This window comes from Microcaecilia unicolor, chromosome 7, assembly GCF_901765095.1.
Source record: "Microcaecilia unicolor chromosome 7, aMicUni1.1, whole genome shotgun sequence".
Classification (NCBI taxonomy): Eukaryota; Metazoa; Chordata; class Amphibia; order Gymnophiona; family Siphonopidae; genus Microcaecilia; species Microcaecilia unicolor.
This window is the reverse complement of record NC_044037.1, coordinates 271,449,879-271,468,085: the sequence shown is the minus strand read 5'-3', so window position 1 is coordinate 271,468,085 and position 18,207 is coordinate 271,449,879. Positions and strand designations below refer to the sequence as shown.

Genomic DNA, 18,207 nt, shown 5'->3' with positions numbered 1-18,207 from the left:
TCCTGTCGGGACGTCCTTCACTCACAAAACAAAAAAAGGACGTCCCTGACGAGCATTTGGATGTTTGCAGTTTTCAGTGAAGGGCTACTGCTCTGCCTTCTCTCAACACTCATGGAAATCCCAGCAGCAAGGAAAACAGCATTATCAACTGTGCACTCTTGGCTATCCCGAGCCCCCCCTCCCCCCCCACGGCCTCTCAGCCAATCACAGCGCGTTTAGCTGACACTAGTGACAGCTAAACATGCTGTGATTGGCTGAGAGAGACCTGGAGGAGGGAGCTGTGCCTTCTTCTTGGCATCAGCTCCTTGGTCGTAGAAACTCACAGGAAAAATAAAAACCCAAGCTCAGCCTCCTACCTCCTTCTTCTGCCTGCCAAAATATTAACACATAGGAACAGAGTGGAGAGAATATTAGCTTTAGCTGTTTGTCTGCAACGATTATGGAGACAACTTATTTTTTTGAGTGAAGGACGTCCATAAAGACCGTCCTTGGCATGCGCAGAGCAGTCAGCATAACGCTTGGCTGCTCTGCGCATGCTCAGCTGTCCGACTGTCTTGGAAGGAAATCCCATGCAAATGAGCTAGCAGCGACCAGCTCATTTGCATGTGATTTCCTTGATGCATGCCCGTTGCTTACCGATTCACTAAGGAATCGGTAAGGGAAGGGCTTTAACGATTGTTTTAGTGCATCGTTCCCTTAGTCATGTATTTTTTATTTTTTACACAGGTTCCATTCGTTTACAATGAGATCAACTTAATAACTGGGGTTAACAGTAAAATATCACATCGTAATGGTAGCCCATGTTGATAACTCCCCCTTCCCCTTAATTGGCTACATATATACCTATAATTGTCTGGAATTTGATACTTTGGTGCTTATATTTATAATTACCAGTACTTATATCTACAAACTGCCAACAGATGCTCTCTTGTGAGCATGTGTGTGCTCCAGCTGTATGTGCCAGCCAATACACATACATTTGCCAGCATTTTTATGTGCTTTACAAAAGGTTCTGCCAAAAGCAGAACCTTTTTAAATACTGGGAAAATTGTAAGTGTTTTGACCTGGGTGTCCCAGTTCCTATCTGAATGCAAAATGGGGCTTTTTCTTTCATCCTGTTAAACAGACATAAAATAAATGGTGATTTCCTTTGGTTACTAATATATTGCATTTATCTGTTCAGGTTTTGTGGGCCTCTTCAACCTGCTGATGCTGTGGCCTGGTTTCCTTTTACTAGATTATACTGGGTTTGAGGACTTTGAATTTCCAAGTAAACTAATATTGATGTATATTGTCATCAATGGCCTTGTTGGGACAGTTTTATCAGAGTTCCTCTGGCTGTGGTATGTATAATGTTATTTCACACAATTTGTTCTCTGTATTTTAGATCATGGGAGTTTTCAAAGGGATCGAGTCAGCTAAGGCAGAGCCTTTGAAAATTGTCTGTGCTGAATGACTAAATTTATCCCCAAAATTGCACTGAGGAGTTAATTTAGCTGCTAAAAGTCTGGGCAGACCTGGAGGAAGAGCAAACTGGAGGCAGTTGGTATTGATTTGTAATACTAACTTATCTAGACAAATAATCTAGGTACAACAGTAGTGTAATGCCAGTCATCCATCCTCCCTTCCCACAAAACAAAATTAATTTCCAGTATCCTGATCCCTTCTTCTTTCCCGCCTTTTATAAAACCAAAGGCTGTTCCCCCAACCCTACTGTCTGATCTCCTTTTATAAAGAAAGCTAAGCATGGCCACCTCAAATCCTCAAAAGGATTCCCCAAGCTAAGTTGGAGGTCAGTCTTGTCTACTTCCTTCTCAGGTTAAATACTAAGTACCGGTATTTTGGCGAACCCACCAGCATTTAGTATTCATTTATTTGCTGCACTGTCAAGAAGGGTCAGTTCTGGTCCCTTCCTTTCATTACCTTAAATAACCAAATACTAAATGCTGGTAGGCTGTCCTACTTCAAAAACAAAGCAGCAATGGTGAGTCAAAGCAGCTGTTCCTTAAAATCCTTTAATAAATCAAAAACAACCTTATAGTGAGTGGAAATACAAAGTCCAAAATACTTTTTATATTAGTTCATCAACCTAACATGTTTCAGCACATTCCCCCAGATTCTGTATAGCTCGCCTAGAGATCCACAACAAAATCCAAGCGCATTCTATAACAACGCTCGTAACTTAGCAAGCTAGTAAGTGCTGATAACAGCACTTAACAAGCAATAATGAGCATTAATTGGCACTAATTAGAATTTATGCATATAAATCACAAAGCGTATTCTCTAACAAAGTGCACAAAATTCTAATGCTTGCAGGCAAAAAGGGGTGTGATTATGGGTGGGGAATTGGGCTTTCTGAAATTTACGCACATAGTTACAGAATATACCCCAGTGAGCGTAAATCTATGCGCTGGGATTTACGCCTCATTTTTGTTGGTGTAAATGGAAGCGCATAGTTTTAGCGCTGAGATATCAACTAAGCGTACTCTGTATACCGTGCCTAAATATAGGCACCGCTTAAAGAATAAGCTTAGTTGGCACTTATTTCCATGCTGATTTTTTTAGGCGCCATAAATAGAATCGCCCCCGTATTGCCTGCTTCAGGGGCGGAATTTGAAAATGTGAATTGGACAAACACTCCACCTAGAGACAAACAAAGTAAAAATAGTGGTATAATTATCTTCTTATAATGCCTATAAATATCTAAGACCAAGAGACACACAACACTTCACAAAAATCCCATAAGGTGTGTAAACCATTTTTACCTAGGCACCTGCCTATAGTTTTTATAAGGTTTTACTTATAGGAATCCAGCCCCTAAAGTAGAACTAAAAGAGAACACAAACAAATATTACACTATAATCACTGTAAAAACTTGAATAACTTTAAACCCATTTGGGATATTACATAAACTCTTCTAATGGAAAACCTCTGTACCAATTGTGATTTGACTAAAGTTTACTTGAACAGGGTGCATTTCATCATTGCCTCGTCATACAGTTTAATGTCGAGTTCTATAATACTTATGCTATTAAGAAGTTTACATTGACCTATATGTGCTCCACCTACTATGCTAAACTGTATCCAGTGTTTCTAACCGCAGTCAGCTGTATACATTTCAAGTTATTGTAAACACATTTTTCCCATTTTGTTATTTGCGTGACAGAGAAAGAACACTTAATAGTAATAATAATAATAAACATTCATAGCCTACTATATCCAGTGGTCACAGTAGGTTACAACTAGACATGTACATAATAAAACACACTATATAAAATCTTTACATCAGAGTCAAACAAAACAAAAACTATATCCTAAAAACAAACAAGCAAATAAACAAAAAAACAGAGTGACTATCTAACCCCATTCATGATATTACTTTACTTCATTTTAAAAGCTGGAATAGGCAAACATTGCCTGATTTCTGCCATGTTAGTAATCAGTTGAAAGTTTAAAAGTAATGCATTCCACAGTATTGGGCCAGCAACAGAAATTATCTATTCATGGGTCTCAGTTATACCTGTTTTTGACTAGCCTTATCTTATAACATTGATTTATTGATCTTTGTGTCCAAGATGGTCGATATACTATTAGAGAAGCTATAACTTCAGGATCTTCATTACTAAGCACTTTATGCACTAAGAAAAAGATATTAAACCTAATGAGATACATAATAGCTAACAGTGCAAAGCTTGCAACAATGGGGGATTCAGATTCAAAGCTATTTCTTCCCATTAACTCCTCTGGCTGTGGCATTTAGAGCTATCTATAAAGGTCTTAACACAACAGGTTTTCCCACATATATAAAGCATTACAGAAATCAAAGTAGTAGATGACCAGAATATGAAATACTGTACATAAATTTTAAAAGCTCAAATAAAAACTTATGAAACACCTTTTTAACTGTCGTGGCAATTTGGTCATTCAAAGATATCCACGAATCTACCAGAACTCCAAAACCATTTAATTCCTTTGCAACATTTATACAGTGATCATTAATAAAGACTGTTTCCAGAAGTAAAAAAATAAATCTGTAAATCCTGATTAAAAAAAACATAATTTCATTTTTTCCATATTTAAGCACAGCTTAAATATTTCCATGCTTAAGCACAGCTTAAATATTCATTTGGCTTTATTTGGATTTATTAACCACTTTTATGACAATGTACCACTTGACATAAAACAGATTACTAACAACATTACTAACAACAAATGTAAACATAAAATAAAATCAATGAGGTAAAATTGGAGATGGTAATTTGAACCCTAGTGAAAGGACTAACATCACAGAGTCTTCAAACACATAAGGTTCTCCAAGTTTCGGCCTTCATAAAGAAATACTGCTTCCCATCTTCTGTCTGAAGCCTCATGCCACTGCTCGAAAAAAGCCCTCCATACTTTACAATGTATATGGGCTCTCATTTGTCACTTTCGTCATTTAAAAAGAACAAATTCTATTAAGAAAGTCAAATAACCTTTCATCGGTGCCGGGCAAAATGGTAGAGACTGTTATGAAGAACAAAATTACAGAGCAAGTTCAAAACCATGGATTAATGAGACAAAGCCAACATGGATTTAGTGAAGGGAAATCTTGCCTCACCAGTGTATAATCTTTTTTTTGAAGGGGTGAACAAATATGTGGATAAAGGTGAGCTGCTTGATACTGTGTATCTGGAGTTTCAAAAGGCATTTGACAAAGTACATTATGAAAGACTCCAGAGGAAATTGGAGAGGTAGAGTTCTATTGTGGATTAAAAACTGGTTAAAAGATAGAAAACAAAGAGTAGGGTTAAATGGTCAGTATTCTCAATGGAGAAGAGTAGATAGTGGGGTGCCTCGGGGGCTGTGCTAGGACCACTGCTTTTTAAAATATTCATAAATGATCTAGAGATGGGCTTAACTAGTGAGGTAATTAAGGGGGTCTTTTACTAAAGCTTAGCTTGAGTTATCTGCAGCAGGGCCCATAGGAATAAAATGGGCCCTGCTGCAGATAACGTGAGTTAAGATTTAGTAAAAGACCCCCCTAAATTTGCAGACAACACAAATTCAGCGTTGTTAAATTGCAAGAGGATTGTGAAAAATTACAAGATGACCTTACGAGACTGGGCATCCAAATGGCAGATGACGTTTAATGTGAGCAAGTGCAAAGCGATGCATGTGGGAAAGAGGAATCTGAACTATAGCTACCTGATGCAAGGTTCCATATTAGGAGTCACGGACCAGGAAAGGGATCTAGGTGTCATCATTGATGATACATTGAAACCCTCTGCTCAGTGTGTGGTGGCGGCGGCTAAGGAAGCAAATAAATGTTAAGTATTATTAGGAAAGGAATATTGTGTGCAGTTCTGGTCACCGCATCTCAAAATAAGATATAGTAGAATTAGAAAAGGTTCAGAGAAGGGCAACAAAAATGATAAAGGGGATGGGACGACTTCCCTATGAGGAAAGGCTAAAGAGGCTAGGGCTCTTCAGCTTGGAGAAAAGACAGCTGAGGGGAGATATGATAGAGGTCTATAAAATAATGAATGAAGTGGATCAGGTAGACTTGAATCGCTTGTTTACTCTTTCCAAAAATACTAGTTTATCAGGGTTTAAAAAAGGTTTGGATAGCTTCCTAAAAGAAAAGTCCATAGGCCATTATTAAAATGGACTTGGTGAAAATCCACTGCTTATTTTCTAGGATAAAACAAACAATTGTGCCTGTGCTCTGTCGAGCATCAAAATATAACAAAATATTTAAACACACATGAATACAAGTGTATTGCTTCTTCAGCTTATTGAAAGTGGAGTAGTCTCATATATAACACACGATAAAGATTATTTGATTTTTCACCCAATGACTGGGTGTATTATCAGTGTGTATTGTCTAATCATTGACTTAACCTCCACCACCCTTTGCTAATCTTATATATGGAAATATATTTCTATTTATCAATATGCTATCATCTAATTTTATGCAGCACTTAGCTTGAACAAGTTGGTGCTCTTAAAACCCCGACAGGTCCCCGTTTCGTGGCTACTTTTTCAAGGGGGAGTCACCAGTTCTAAAACCAAAAACAAGATGCAGCACAAAGTTACTTACAAAATTGTTCTAAATACACACAGATAATACACCCAGTCATTGGGTGAAAAATCAAATAATCTTTATCGTGTGTTATATATGAGACTACTCCACTTTCAATAAGCTGAAGAAGCAATACACTTGTATTCATGTGTGTTTAAATATTTTGTTATATTTTCTAGGATAAGCAGCATAAAATATATTGTACTGTTTTGGGATCTTGTCAGGTACTTGTAACTTGGATTGGCCACTATTGGAAGCAGGATGCTGGGCTTGATGGACATTCGGCCTGTCCCAGTATTGTAATAGTTATGTTCTTATGTTGTTCAATCCTAATAAGTTTGGTATATCATTTGCAAAGAGAACTATAGCAAACCGACTGACCTGTGGGTTATTCCTCTTAGTTCCAAAGTCAAGTCTCATCACAGACTTACTGTATCCACAATAGCCTTACTGAAGTCTCTGTTATTTAATACAGTCTGCAAACTGATGCTTGGTCCTGTCATTGTTTTTCATTGCACATTATTATTTGGACCAAGTTTCAGCAGAGGACAAAGCCTTTGCTCAACTTTTGGTGACATCTCTGTCCTTCTCAGCTAGCAACTCTCACACTTCGTTGTGCAGGTTGCTCCTAAGACTCTGACTAGGACTTTAAATCAGGCATGGACATTGTTAAAAAATACCATCATGGAAGCCCAGACCAGATGCATTCCACGCATTAGCAAATGTGGAAAGAAGGGCAAATGAACAGCCAGCATGGTTAAAAAGTGACATGAAAAAAGCTGCTAGAGCCAAAAGAAAATCCTTCAGAGAATGGAAAAAGGATCTGAATGAAGAAAATAAGAAGCAACATGCAAAGCTTTTATAAAGAAGGCTAAAAGAGAATATGAAGAAAAACTAGTCATACAGGGAAAACTCATAGTAAAATCTTTTTCTGGTACATCAGAAGCAGAAAGCCTGTCAGGGAATCTGTGGGATCGTTAGATCATGAAGGAGCAAAAGGGGCACAGGGAGGACAAGGCCATAGAAGAGAGAATTCTTTGCTTCAGCTTTTATGGAGGAAGATCTAAGAGATCTACATGTACCAGAAACAGTTTTCAAGGGTGATGATGCAGTTGAACTGAAAGAAATCTCGGTGAACCTGGAAGACATACTGAGCCAAAGCGAGAAGTTAGAGTGATAAATCACCTGGACCGGATGGTATACACTCCAGGGTACTGAAAGAACTCTGACATGAATTGATGATCTGCTGTTAGTGATCTGTAACCTGCCGTTAAAATTGTTCGTAGTACCTGAAGAATGGAGTGTAGCCGATGTAATGCAAATATTTTTTTTAAGGGTTCCGGAGGTGATCCGGGAAATTACAGACTGGTAAGCCTGACTTCAGTGCCGGGCAAGATAGTGGAAACTAGGGCTGCACGTCAATCATGATTAACGCTACAATTAACACATTATTTACTTGGGATTAATAATTGCTCTCTGCTTTTCTCTCGCATCTACCCCCCCCCCCCCCCCCCCCCCCCCGCTGAGTGTGGTCCGGCATCAGTCCTTCTCTATCCCCTTCCGATCCAGTTTACCGTTTCATTTTTTTTTTTCAGTAAATGTTTGGCCCTGCAGCAGCGGCAGCCATACAGAAAGGCTGCCTGAAGCCTGCACCAGGCCTTTTCCCTCTAACCTGTCCCAAGCAACAAGTTAGGTCACAGGGAAAAGGCCTGGTGCGGACCACAGGCAGCCTTTCTGTGCGGCTACCGCTGCTGCAGGGCCTAAGAAAAAACTAAAAAGGTAAATTGGGTGGGAAGGGGAGGAAAAGCACCATCAGTCCAAATGGGGAGGGAGGAAAGAGAACCCCTGAGGAGCAAATTGAGAGAGCCTCGGGTGGTCGAGGAGGGGAGGGAATTGAGAGCGAGAACATCGGATGGCTGGGGAAAGTCAGGGAACTGAGAGAAAATAGGTGATTGGGGAGGGGGAGGAAGGGTCAGGGAATCGAGAGAGAATCTCAAGTGGCTGGAGAGGGGGAGGCGGTCAGGGAATCATAGTAACATAGTAGATGACGGCAGAAAAAGACCTACACGGTCCATCCATTCTGCCCAAGATAAACTCATATGTGTATACCTTACCTTGATTTGTACCTGTCTTTTTCAGGGCACAGACCGTATAAGTCTGCCCAGCAGTATTCCCCGCCTCCCAACCACCAGTCCCGTCTCCCATCACCGGCTCTGGCACAGACCGTATAAGTCTGCCCTCCACTATCCACACCTCCCAACCACCAACCCCTCTTCCCCCCACCTGCTCCGCCACCCAATTTTAGCTAAGGTTCTGAGGATCCATTCCTTCTGCACAGGATTCCTTTATGCATATCCCACGCATGTTTGAATTCCGTTACCGTTTTCATCTCCACCACCTCCCGCGGGATAGAATCTCGGTTTGCTGGTGAGGGGGAGAGGTGTCAGAGAATCGAGAGAGAATCTCGGGTGGAGGGGAAGGGGGGGTCAGGGAATTGAGAGAGAATATCGGGTTGCTGGGGAGGGGATGGGGGGTCAGGGAATTGAGAGAGAATCTCGGGTGGCTGGGGAGGGGAGGGAGGGAATCAGGAAATCGAAAGAGAATCTCAGAGGGGAGGTGGGAGGTAAGCTGTAGTACCTGTTCAGTGGCTGAACAGCGCCAGCTGAAAAATCTACTGCCTGAGTCACCCTCTTACTCCTCGTACTGCCTCAGGAGCGAGGAAGTCAACGGGGTGCTTCCAACCACCTAAGCTTGCACTCCCTAAGGATGCTCAGGTAGTGCCAGCATCAGCGGCTGGAGGCACCCTGCTGACTTCCTAGCTCCTGAGGCAGCACAAGGAGGAAGGGAACCACTTTGGCAGTGGATTTCTTTGACTGGCGGGGTTTCGGCATCCCCACCTGCAAAGGTATGATATGTAATGTTGGGGGGAGATGACGGAAAGGTAATGCATGGCCCCCCTTGTCCATCCCTGTGCCCTCCAATGGACTGCTAGCTATGCCCTGCCTTTAATCATGCAGTTAACATTTTTAATCAAGCTACAGCCCTAGTGGAAACTAAGAGAAGTCTTGCCTCACCAATCTGCTTCATTTCTTTGAAGGTGTGAATAAAGATGAGCCATTTGATGTAGTGTATCTAGATATTCAGAAAGCTTTTCATAAAGTTCCCCATGAGAGACTTCTAAGAAAATTAAAAAGTCATGTGACAGGAGGCAATGTCCTTCTGTGGACTAGGAGTTGGTTATTGGACAGAAAATAGAGGGTAGGTTTAAATGGCCATTTTTCTCAGTGAAGGAGAGTGAATAGTGGAGTGCTGCAGGGATCTGTACTGGGACCGGTGCTATGTAACATATTTAAAATGATCTGGAAATTGAAACAATGAGTGAGGTGATTAAATTTGCAGATGACACAAAACTATTTCAAAGTTGTCAAAACATGCAAATTGTTGAGAAATTGCAGGAAGACCTTAAGAAACTGGAAGACTGGGCATACAAATGGCAGATGAAATTTAATGTGGACAAATGCAAAATGGTTCACATTGTGAAGACTAATCCAAATCATAAGTACCTGATGCTAGGATCCACCTTAGGAGTTAGCATTCAAGAAAAAGATCTTGGTATCATTGTAGACAATACACCAAAATCTTCTGCCCAGTGTGTGGTGACAGCCAAAAAAGCAAACAGGATGCTAGGAATTATTAGAAAAGGGATGCAAAATAAGACCAAGAATATTATGATGCCTCTGTATCACTCCATGGTGCAACCCTCACTTTGAGTATTGTGTTCAAAAGATATAGCAGAATTAGAACAGGTTCAAAAAAGAGCGACCAAAATGATAAAGGGGATGGAACGCCTCCCAAATGAGGAAAGGCTGTAGAGGTTAGGGCTCTTCAGCTTGGAAAAGAGACAGCTGACGGGGATATGATTGAGGTCTACAAAATCCTGAGTAGTGTAGAATGGGTAAAAGTGAATTGATTTTTCACTCTTTCAAAAGTACAAGACCAGCGGACACTCAATTTACATGGGAATGCTTTTAAAACAATAGGAGGAAATGTTTTTTTCACTCAAAGAATAGTTACACTCTGGGAACTCGTTGGAGGATATGGTAACAGCAGTTAGGGTCTCTGGGTTTAAAAAAGGTTTGGACAATTACCTGGAGGAAAAGTCCATAGTCTGTTATTGAGATGGACATGGGAGAAGCCACTGCTTGCCCCAGGATTGGTATCATGAAATGCTGCTCCTAATTGGGTTTCTGTCAGGTACTTGTGACCTGGATTGGCCACTGTTGGAAGCAGAATACGTGGCTAGATGGACCATTGGTCTGACCCTGTATGGCTATTATGTTCTTATTGCCAAGCAGTCCTAAGTTGAGATTTGCCCACATATGTGCTTCATTCCACCCTGTATTTTGACAGAAAAAGAATGTTTACCTGTAACAAGTGTTTTCTGTAGACAACAGGATTGATAAGGCATATAGCCCCTCTCACCTCCCTGAGAGTTGTATCTCTATTTTGAGCTTTGTAATTCACTAAAGAGCTGAGGAGATTTCTTTGCTTGGGAAGGGCCACATATGTTCAGATATTTATACCAAAGTTCTGAGCTTTGGGAGAGCAGTTTATACCAGTACCATTGAATGATGTCACGTATTTTTGTGTACTGTATCAATCCTGCTGTCTATGGGGAAACATATGCCACAGGTAAGCAACATTGCTTTTAACAGTTGAATGTTAAAAAAGGATGAAAATGTTGTTTTTTTGTTTTTCCCTTTGTGTTTCCTCTTAGTTTGCTATTCTGCTTTTATCTCAGACAGCATCATTCATCCAGTTCAGGGAATACTTACTGACCCAGGGGCTAACAGACTAGGGCAGGGGTAGGCAACTCCGGTCCTCGAGAGCCACAGGCAGGTCAGGTTTTCAGGATATCCACAATGAATAAGCAGGAGATAGATTTGCAAGCACTGCCTCCATGGTATGCAAATCTATCTCCTGCATATTGAGAGAGAATCTCGGGTGGCTGGGGAGGGGGGGGAGGGAGGGAATCAGGAAATCGAAAGAGAATCTCAGAGGGGAGGTGGGAGGTAAGCTGTAGTACCTGTTCAGTGGCTGAACAGCGCCAGCTGAAAAATCTACTGCCTGAGTCACCCTCTTACTCCTGAAAACCTGACCTGCCTGTGGCTCTCGAGGACCGGAGTTGCCTACCCCTGTACTAGGGGGTCCTTTTTACCAGACAGCAGTAAAAAGTGGCCTTAGTGCTCGCAGTTCTCTCTAACAGAAGAAAAGTTCTGGTGTAGGCCCAGAACAGCCAGGTTCCTTTATAATATATAACCCCTGGACAGAGCTAGGAAGTTGGTTTAGCCAGACTCCTGTAAACGGAACCTGGGAATTACTCATTGGGTAGCTTTGCCCAGAAGAGTTATTCATCTATAAATGCTTACAGCGGGTCATTCCCACACGCTAAGGCCATTTTTACTATTGGAGTAAAATGGCCAATTTTTTTTATTTTTTCTTATTAATGGCCACCTGCTAATTTTCCCATTAGCGCGTGAGCCCCTACTGCCATCTGTTTTATAGGCAGTAGGGACTCACATGCTAAACCTTGTGATGCCCACACGCTAACTGATTAGCACAGAGCACACCCACTATCCGCCCCAGCACTAAAAAAAAAAAATACATTTTATATTTTAGTACATGGATAGAGTGTGCACATCCCCAAATTACTGCGGGAAACCTCAGTGCGCCCCATGATAAGCCATTTTTTCCTGCGCAATCACACGTTAATGCTTACCTTAGCTTTGTAAAGGGGCACCTTGAATTGTAGATAGGCAGTACATAAATTGTTTTAAAAATAATTAAAAGGTATCGCCTTGGCCATACAGCCTCAAATGCCACTCAGTTGTGACCACAATCCATCCTTCTCAAAGCGAACGTGCTACCACCATGACCCACCTCCGTGGTGTTCCAAGGCATGACTGTTCCCTAAATGTGTGGAATCCAAATCCTCTGCAGCCTGAGCTAAAGGGCCAGTGAATTATCTTCATGGAACCAAACTGGAATTTTATCTCATGTGGAAATTGTATATTTACTGCAACATACTCCCAGAGAACGAAATGATTCCAGTGTACTTTCTAGGTGCTCGAAACACTTTGCTTTGGCCTCCATAGCACACTTTGTTTTATTACCTCTAGATTTAATATTCTCAGTTGGTTTCAGTGTTAAACAGAATAGCTCACTAGAGTCTTCTAGTAATAGTGTGAACTTTTGTGTAATGTGTTCAGCGCCACATGTCTAACTAGATGCATTTCCTTGTGGTATTGTAAAAACCGCAGTTTACTGTGCATTTTTATGCATTCATTGCCTTTAGTTTTGAAATGAAATTGAGTGATTAACTTCCTGTCTAAATACACTGAATGTCCTCAGTTGCTGGGTTTTTTTATTAAACATTTTACTTTTTAGAATATTTTGAGGTGCATTTTCGATATGACATTTAAATCCAGTTTTGGCCATTTTGCTGAAAATGTCCAAAAATCAAGTAGCCAATATAGCGATTTTTGAACCAGAAAAGGTCTTTTTTTTTTTTTTTTCAAAAATGGCTATTTCGTAGATGTTTTTGTGTTCAGTGCTTCAATCTTTTTGGACCATTTTTGGAAAAAAAAAAAAAAAAAAAGGTCCAACAGAAAAATGCGCAAAAACAATCCATGGGGGGGGGGGGGGGGCAGCATTCTTAATAGACTGGCCACTCAGACATCCCAGCAGAGCAGTGGGGCACCCTAGGAGGCAGTGCAGTGGACTTCACATCAAAGGTTCCAGGTACACTTCTCACCATTACCTCCTTAGTTGTATGGTGAGCCCTTCAAAACCCATCAAAAACCTAATGTACCCATATGTAGGTGACACCTGCAGCCATAAGGGCTACTGTAATGGTGCACAGTTGGGTATAGTAGATTTTTGGTGGGTTTTGGACAGCTCACACTTTCCACCACAAGTGTAACAGAGTTGGATATGGGCCTGGGTCCCCTTCTCTACAGTGCACTGCACCAACCACTAGGCTACTCCAGTGCTTGCTGTAATAGGACTTGCCATAACATCTGAAGCTAAAAAAATCCAATAAAAATCCATCTGCCACTTTTTGGATGTTTTTCTGTTTTGAAAATGAGCTCCTTTATAATGCAAAGCTGCTTGTTCCCATCACAAAAACTGTTTGCCTAGTTAAAGAGCAATTTGGAAGCCATTATGTATACCACATTATAAAGGTATTTGAAAAGTATTTTAGAATTTGCATATGTTTGCAGACCAAGTTTTTATAGTAGATATCTGAATGTGGACTTTTTGAGATTCATCTTTAGTCATTGGTATAACATTTTTAAATGTAAATACCTTTCATAGTGTCTGGTATACTAAGCATTTTACCCAATGCAACTCATTTTAAGAAGTAAGTTGTAGGTAATTTCTCTTTCTCCGAGGACAAGCAGGCTGCTTGTTCTCATGTGGATCGACATCCGCATTGGCCCAGGAAACGGCAAATTTTCCACCTGCAAAATTAAAAAGTTTTGCCAAAGCCTTTTGGCGCGCATGCACGAACGACTTCCAGCCCTTTGCGTGAGCGTGCCTCCTCGGTTTTCTTTTCTCTGCGTTGAGGTGCGGTACAGTTTTCTGCGCTCCTCTCAGTCCCAGGAAATAGTCTTCGTGAATTTTTGGCTTTTCGCTTACTTTTTCTTTATTTTATTACAATTCTACAGTTAAAAAAAAAAAAAAAAGTTCCCGTAGTTTCTTTTACTTTTGTCCCCTTTTAAAGTTTCCTTTGTTTTAGACGTGGCCGACTTATTCCCTTTTTTCTATGCCCTTTTTACTCTTAACAGACATAATCGTGTCTCTTGATTTTGGTGAAGCCGTTTTTCCTTCCATGTTATCGAAGATACCCAGCGGCTTCAAACGTTGTACTCGGTGCAACTGGACCATCTCAGGTACTGATACCCACGCCTGGTGTATCCAGTGCCTTGGGCCCGACCATATCCCAGCCACTTGTAGTCTGTGTCTTCGTATTAAGTAACGGACCCAAGCGTCTCGAGAAGCCCAACGAGAAAAGCTTTTTGGGGCTTGGTCCGGTCTTTCGACATCAGTACTGAGGTCGGCGGCATCGGCGTCGACATCGAGAGGAGCATCGACGTCGAAAGCAGAGGTAATGGGCTGCTGAGAGACCGACTCGCGCTGGGAGCAGTGAAGTGTCGAGTGGGTCTCCACTTGCCTCGAGGCCTCCTGTATGCAGACTCCCGGGACTGACCTTCATCGGATCCGGCCTCGAGGAGATGTGAGGATTCCATGTCTTCCTTATCGGTACCCGAGAGTCTCGATGACGGGCGTCGAGCAAAGGCGAAGAAGCACCGTTATTGTTCTCCTTTGACTCGTGGTGCCGGGAGCTCTGGGGCGTCGACAGAGTTGGCACCCGAGAAGTGCTGATGTGTCAGTCTCCTAGCAACTCGATACCTGCTCCCCGAGCCTCTACAGATTCTGACACCAGCCTGTTCCACCGACCCCCGCAGCCTTCCATGGTGGTGGATTCTGCTCTCAAGAGAGCCAGGAGTACTAGAGACTATGCTTTGGCGCCCCCAGGCAGAAAAGCTAGAACTGTTGATTCTTTTGGGAGGAAGACATATCAGGCCACTATGCTCGCCGCCAAGATTCAGTCATACCAGCTCTTCACGAGCATGCACTTGCAGGACTCGATACTGCAACTGTTGAGCTTGGTTGATGCACTCCCTACGGAGCTGGCCGAGCCTTTTCGCCGGGTGGTCAGGCAGCAGAAGGCGTGTCAAAAGTTCCTGGCGAGGGGTACATTTGACACTTTTGATGTAGCATTCAGGATCGCTGCTCAGGGTGTAGTGATGCACAGACTCTCATGGTTGCGTGTCTCCGACCTGGATCATTCTGTCCAGCAACGAATGACGGATGTTCCTTGCCAGGGGGGGATGACAACATTTTTGGTGAAAGAGTAGAGGATCTTGTTGATCAGATCAAGAATGCATCATGATGCTATGGACTCTCTCCCCCACCGGGCGCCTTCTGCTACTGCCTCCTCATCTAGGAGGTATTTTGGGGGGAGGGGAGGGGGGAAGAGGAGTGCTCCCTATTCCTATCCTAGGTGTAGGTACACTCCTGCTTCTTGGCAGCCTGCCCAGGCTCAGACCCAGCGAGCTCGTTCTCGTCAACAGCGTTCGTCTAAGGCCCATTCTGCTCCCCAGCAAAAGCAAGGGACGAGCTTTTGACTGGCTCCAGTTAAGCATAGCATCAATAAAAGTGTCTGTACCGGACGACTTGCTGGATGGAGGGAGGTTGATATTTTTTCACCAAAGGTGGCCTCTTATAACCTCCGACCGGTGGGTTCTTCAAATAGTCCGGTTAAGATACACCCTCAATCTGGAATCCAAACCTCCAAATTGCCCATTGGGAGCTCATTCTTACAGCTCCCAGCACAAACAGGTACTTGCAGGCTGATGTCACAAACCCGCCCACCTCCCCTTTGGAGTTGTTGTTGTTATTTGCTTTTGATTAAACTGAGGAGGCACGCTCATAGCGATGGACAGGAAGTCATGCGCGGTTCTCGCGCCAGAAGGCTCTGGCAAAACTTTTTAATTTGCTGGTGGAAAATTTGCTATTTTCTGGGCCAACGTGGACGTCGACCCACATGTGAGAACAATCAGCCTGCTGTCCTTGGAGAATACCTGCTTACAGGTAAGTATCTTCACTTTATTGGACTACTGCAGTACATTTATGATTACCTTTCAAGAACTGTGCTCCTTTCATCAGGATGGTGAAGAAACAGGATAGCTATGCTGGTGTTAAATACAGAGTGAGCTAGGCATTCGGTTGTCTGTATGTGTCTTTATAGTATTGTTGAATACCATAAGTACTGCATGGCCGAAAGCAGCATTTACAGAAACTGGGAATTGTACTGCTTTGCATTAGTGCAGAAATTGCAGCCAGTTCTCATTTAAAGAACACTGAAGCCGATAGCCCATGGGAATTAGACCATCTAACTCCCATGGTCAGCACTAAAACCAGATAATCAGTGCCGGGCTGTTTCCGGTGACCAGCATTGAATATCCGGTTTATTTTGGCTGGTTTAAACATAACCGGCTAAGTCAATATTCAGAGTTAACTGGTTATCTTTAAACCAGCCAAAGATAACTCACATTTTCTCGTGACCAAATATGGCTGCTAAACTGGCTTTAAAAATCAGCGGATAGCTGGTTAAATCAAGCGAAATAACCGGCTATCTGCTAGCCAAGGATATTCAGCAGGGGATTGCTGGTTATCTCCCGCTGAATATCAGCAGATAACCGGTTAAGCGCTATTTAACTGGTCAGTAGCCGTTCTGGCCAGTTAAATAGCGCTGAATATCAGGGGGATTGACTTTATCTACAGCAAAAAGAAACTCAAGGTTGAAGTTGCATGTAAAATAGCAAGTTGCAATCTATTGAATTGGTTGAATGTTTATTAGAAATAAAGGGTCAGTGTAATCAATGATCATAGTTGCCAAAGACCCCTGGATTCTATATACGACACTCAAAATTGTTCACACGCACAATGGGGCCTTTTTACTAAGCCACGGTAAAAGTGGCCTGTGGCAGTGTAGGCGTGTGTATTAGGCTCATGTTGGGCCAGTTTTTACCGTGTCTGCAAAAAAAGATTGTTTTGTTTCTTTTTGTTTTGGTTTTGTGTTTTTAATGTTCAGGAAAGGGCATTCAGTAAAAACAGAAACCAGCGCACGTCTAAATCTGGCCTGAGCCCTTAATGCCACCTATTGATGTAGCAGTAAGGTATCAAGCGCTACATGTGCGGTGACTGGATGGCATGCGCCAACTGCCGATTACCGCCAGAAAAGACGTGCATGGGAGGAAATAAATCATCCAGGTGTTGAGCGCACACTGCATGCGTGTAGAGCCTACCGTGGCTTAGTAAAAGGGCCCCAATGTGAGTAATGAGCCATTTAGCACCAATAATTAGGCGCTAACAATCATTGGCATTAATTAGCAACAATTTGGATTTACTCTCGCATGTTTCTAAGTATTATTCTATAAAGATGTGCTTGTAATCTTTTAGCATGCAGTTGAAAAGGCGGTGTGGCCTTAGGAGGACCATGGGCTGGTCGAAACATTCACTAAAGATGCGCACACTATTATAGAATTCAGGGGGATCTGTTCCTAATTTGTGCAAGAATTTACACCAGGTTTCAGTTGGTGTAAATCCTCATGCCCAAAGTTGGGCATGGATCCCTGCATTACGCACTATTCTATAAACAGCGCCTAACTCAAAGTGCTCTTTATAGAATAGCACTCAGTGCTGGATTTTTTTTGTGTGCCCAAATTTGGCCATTATTTATAAAATCTAGTCCAAAATGTAATAAAACCTTTAGTGGATCAGTCCTATTGTATAGTTTTATATTTAAAGAAAATGTGTACAGTGGTACAGATATAGAGTCATTTCAGTGTTTTAATATTTTACTGTTACATTTATTGATTTTTAGGGGCTGCTTTCTTACCTCATCACTCATAGGCACACTTGCACTAAGCCTTACAATACCTCTGTCCATAATAGCTGATATGTGCATGCAGAAGGTAATGTAGCATTTTAATTTCATATTACTATACAATGCACTTATCTGTCAGATGTCTGTCTGTCTGTCACGTGGCAGTGCACCTTTTGGCACAGATTGGACTACACTAGTAGTAGTGATTGGTTGGGTATGAAATGCTCACATCAGAACTCATGCATCCTCAGCTATAAGATGCTGGGGTTGAGCTTTGCTGATATCCATGCAGCTTTCCTGTAGGCTAAGGGGACTTAGCCTACAGGAAAGTTGCATGGATATCAGCTGTCTTACAAATATTTTGACTGTGTTGCTAAAATGATAGCTGTACTTAGTTTGACTTTAAAACTGAGTTATTAAATTCATGAAAACTGAGTTATTAAATTCATTTAGGGCCCTGTTTACTAATCCGCACTAATGTTTTCAGTGCTTGCTAAGCATTAGTGCACGCTAACCGTGTAGATGCCCATAATATTCCTATGGGCGTCTACATAGTTAGCACGTACTAATTTTTAGCATGTGCTAAAAATGCTAGCGCACCTTAGTAAACAGGTTCCCTAGTTTT

At 42.0% G+C, this 18,207-nt stretch overlaps 1 protein-coding gene across 6 annotated transcripts in view; it reads left to right on the top strand.

Moving 5' to 3' along the window:
- Positions 1-18,207, top strand: part of SLC35F5 (solute carrier family 35 member F5) — a 165,118-nt gene that overhangs the window by 103,846 nt on the left and 43,065 nt on the right. For 5 of the 6 annotated variants that reach the window (XM_030208796.1, XM_030208800.1, XM_030208801.1 and 2 more), the window contains exons 12-13: positions 1,184-1,343; positions 17,580-17,670. In XM_030208796.1, the coding sequence (XP_030064656.1) occupies positions 1,184-1,343; positions 17,580-17,670 (251 nt within the window). The remainder of the gene's footprint in view (positions 1-1,183; positions 1,344-17,579; positions 17,671-18,207) is intronic. The other variant, XM_030208802.1, reaches the window with a different exon arrangement.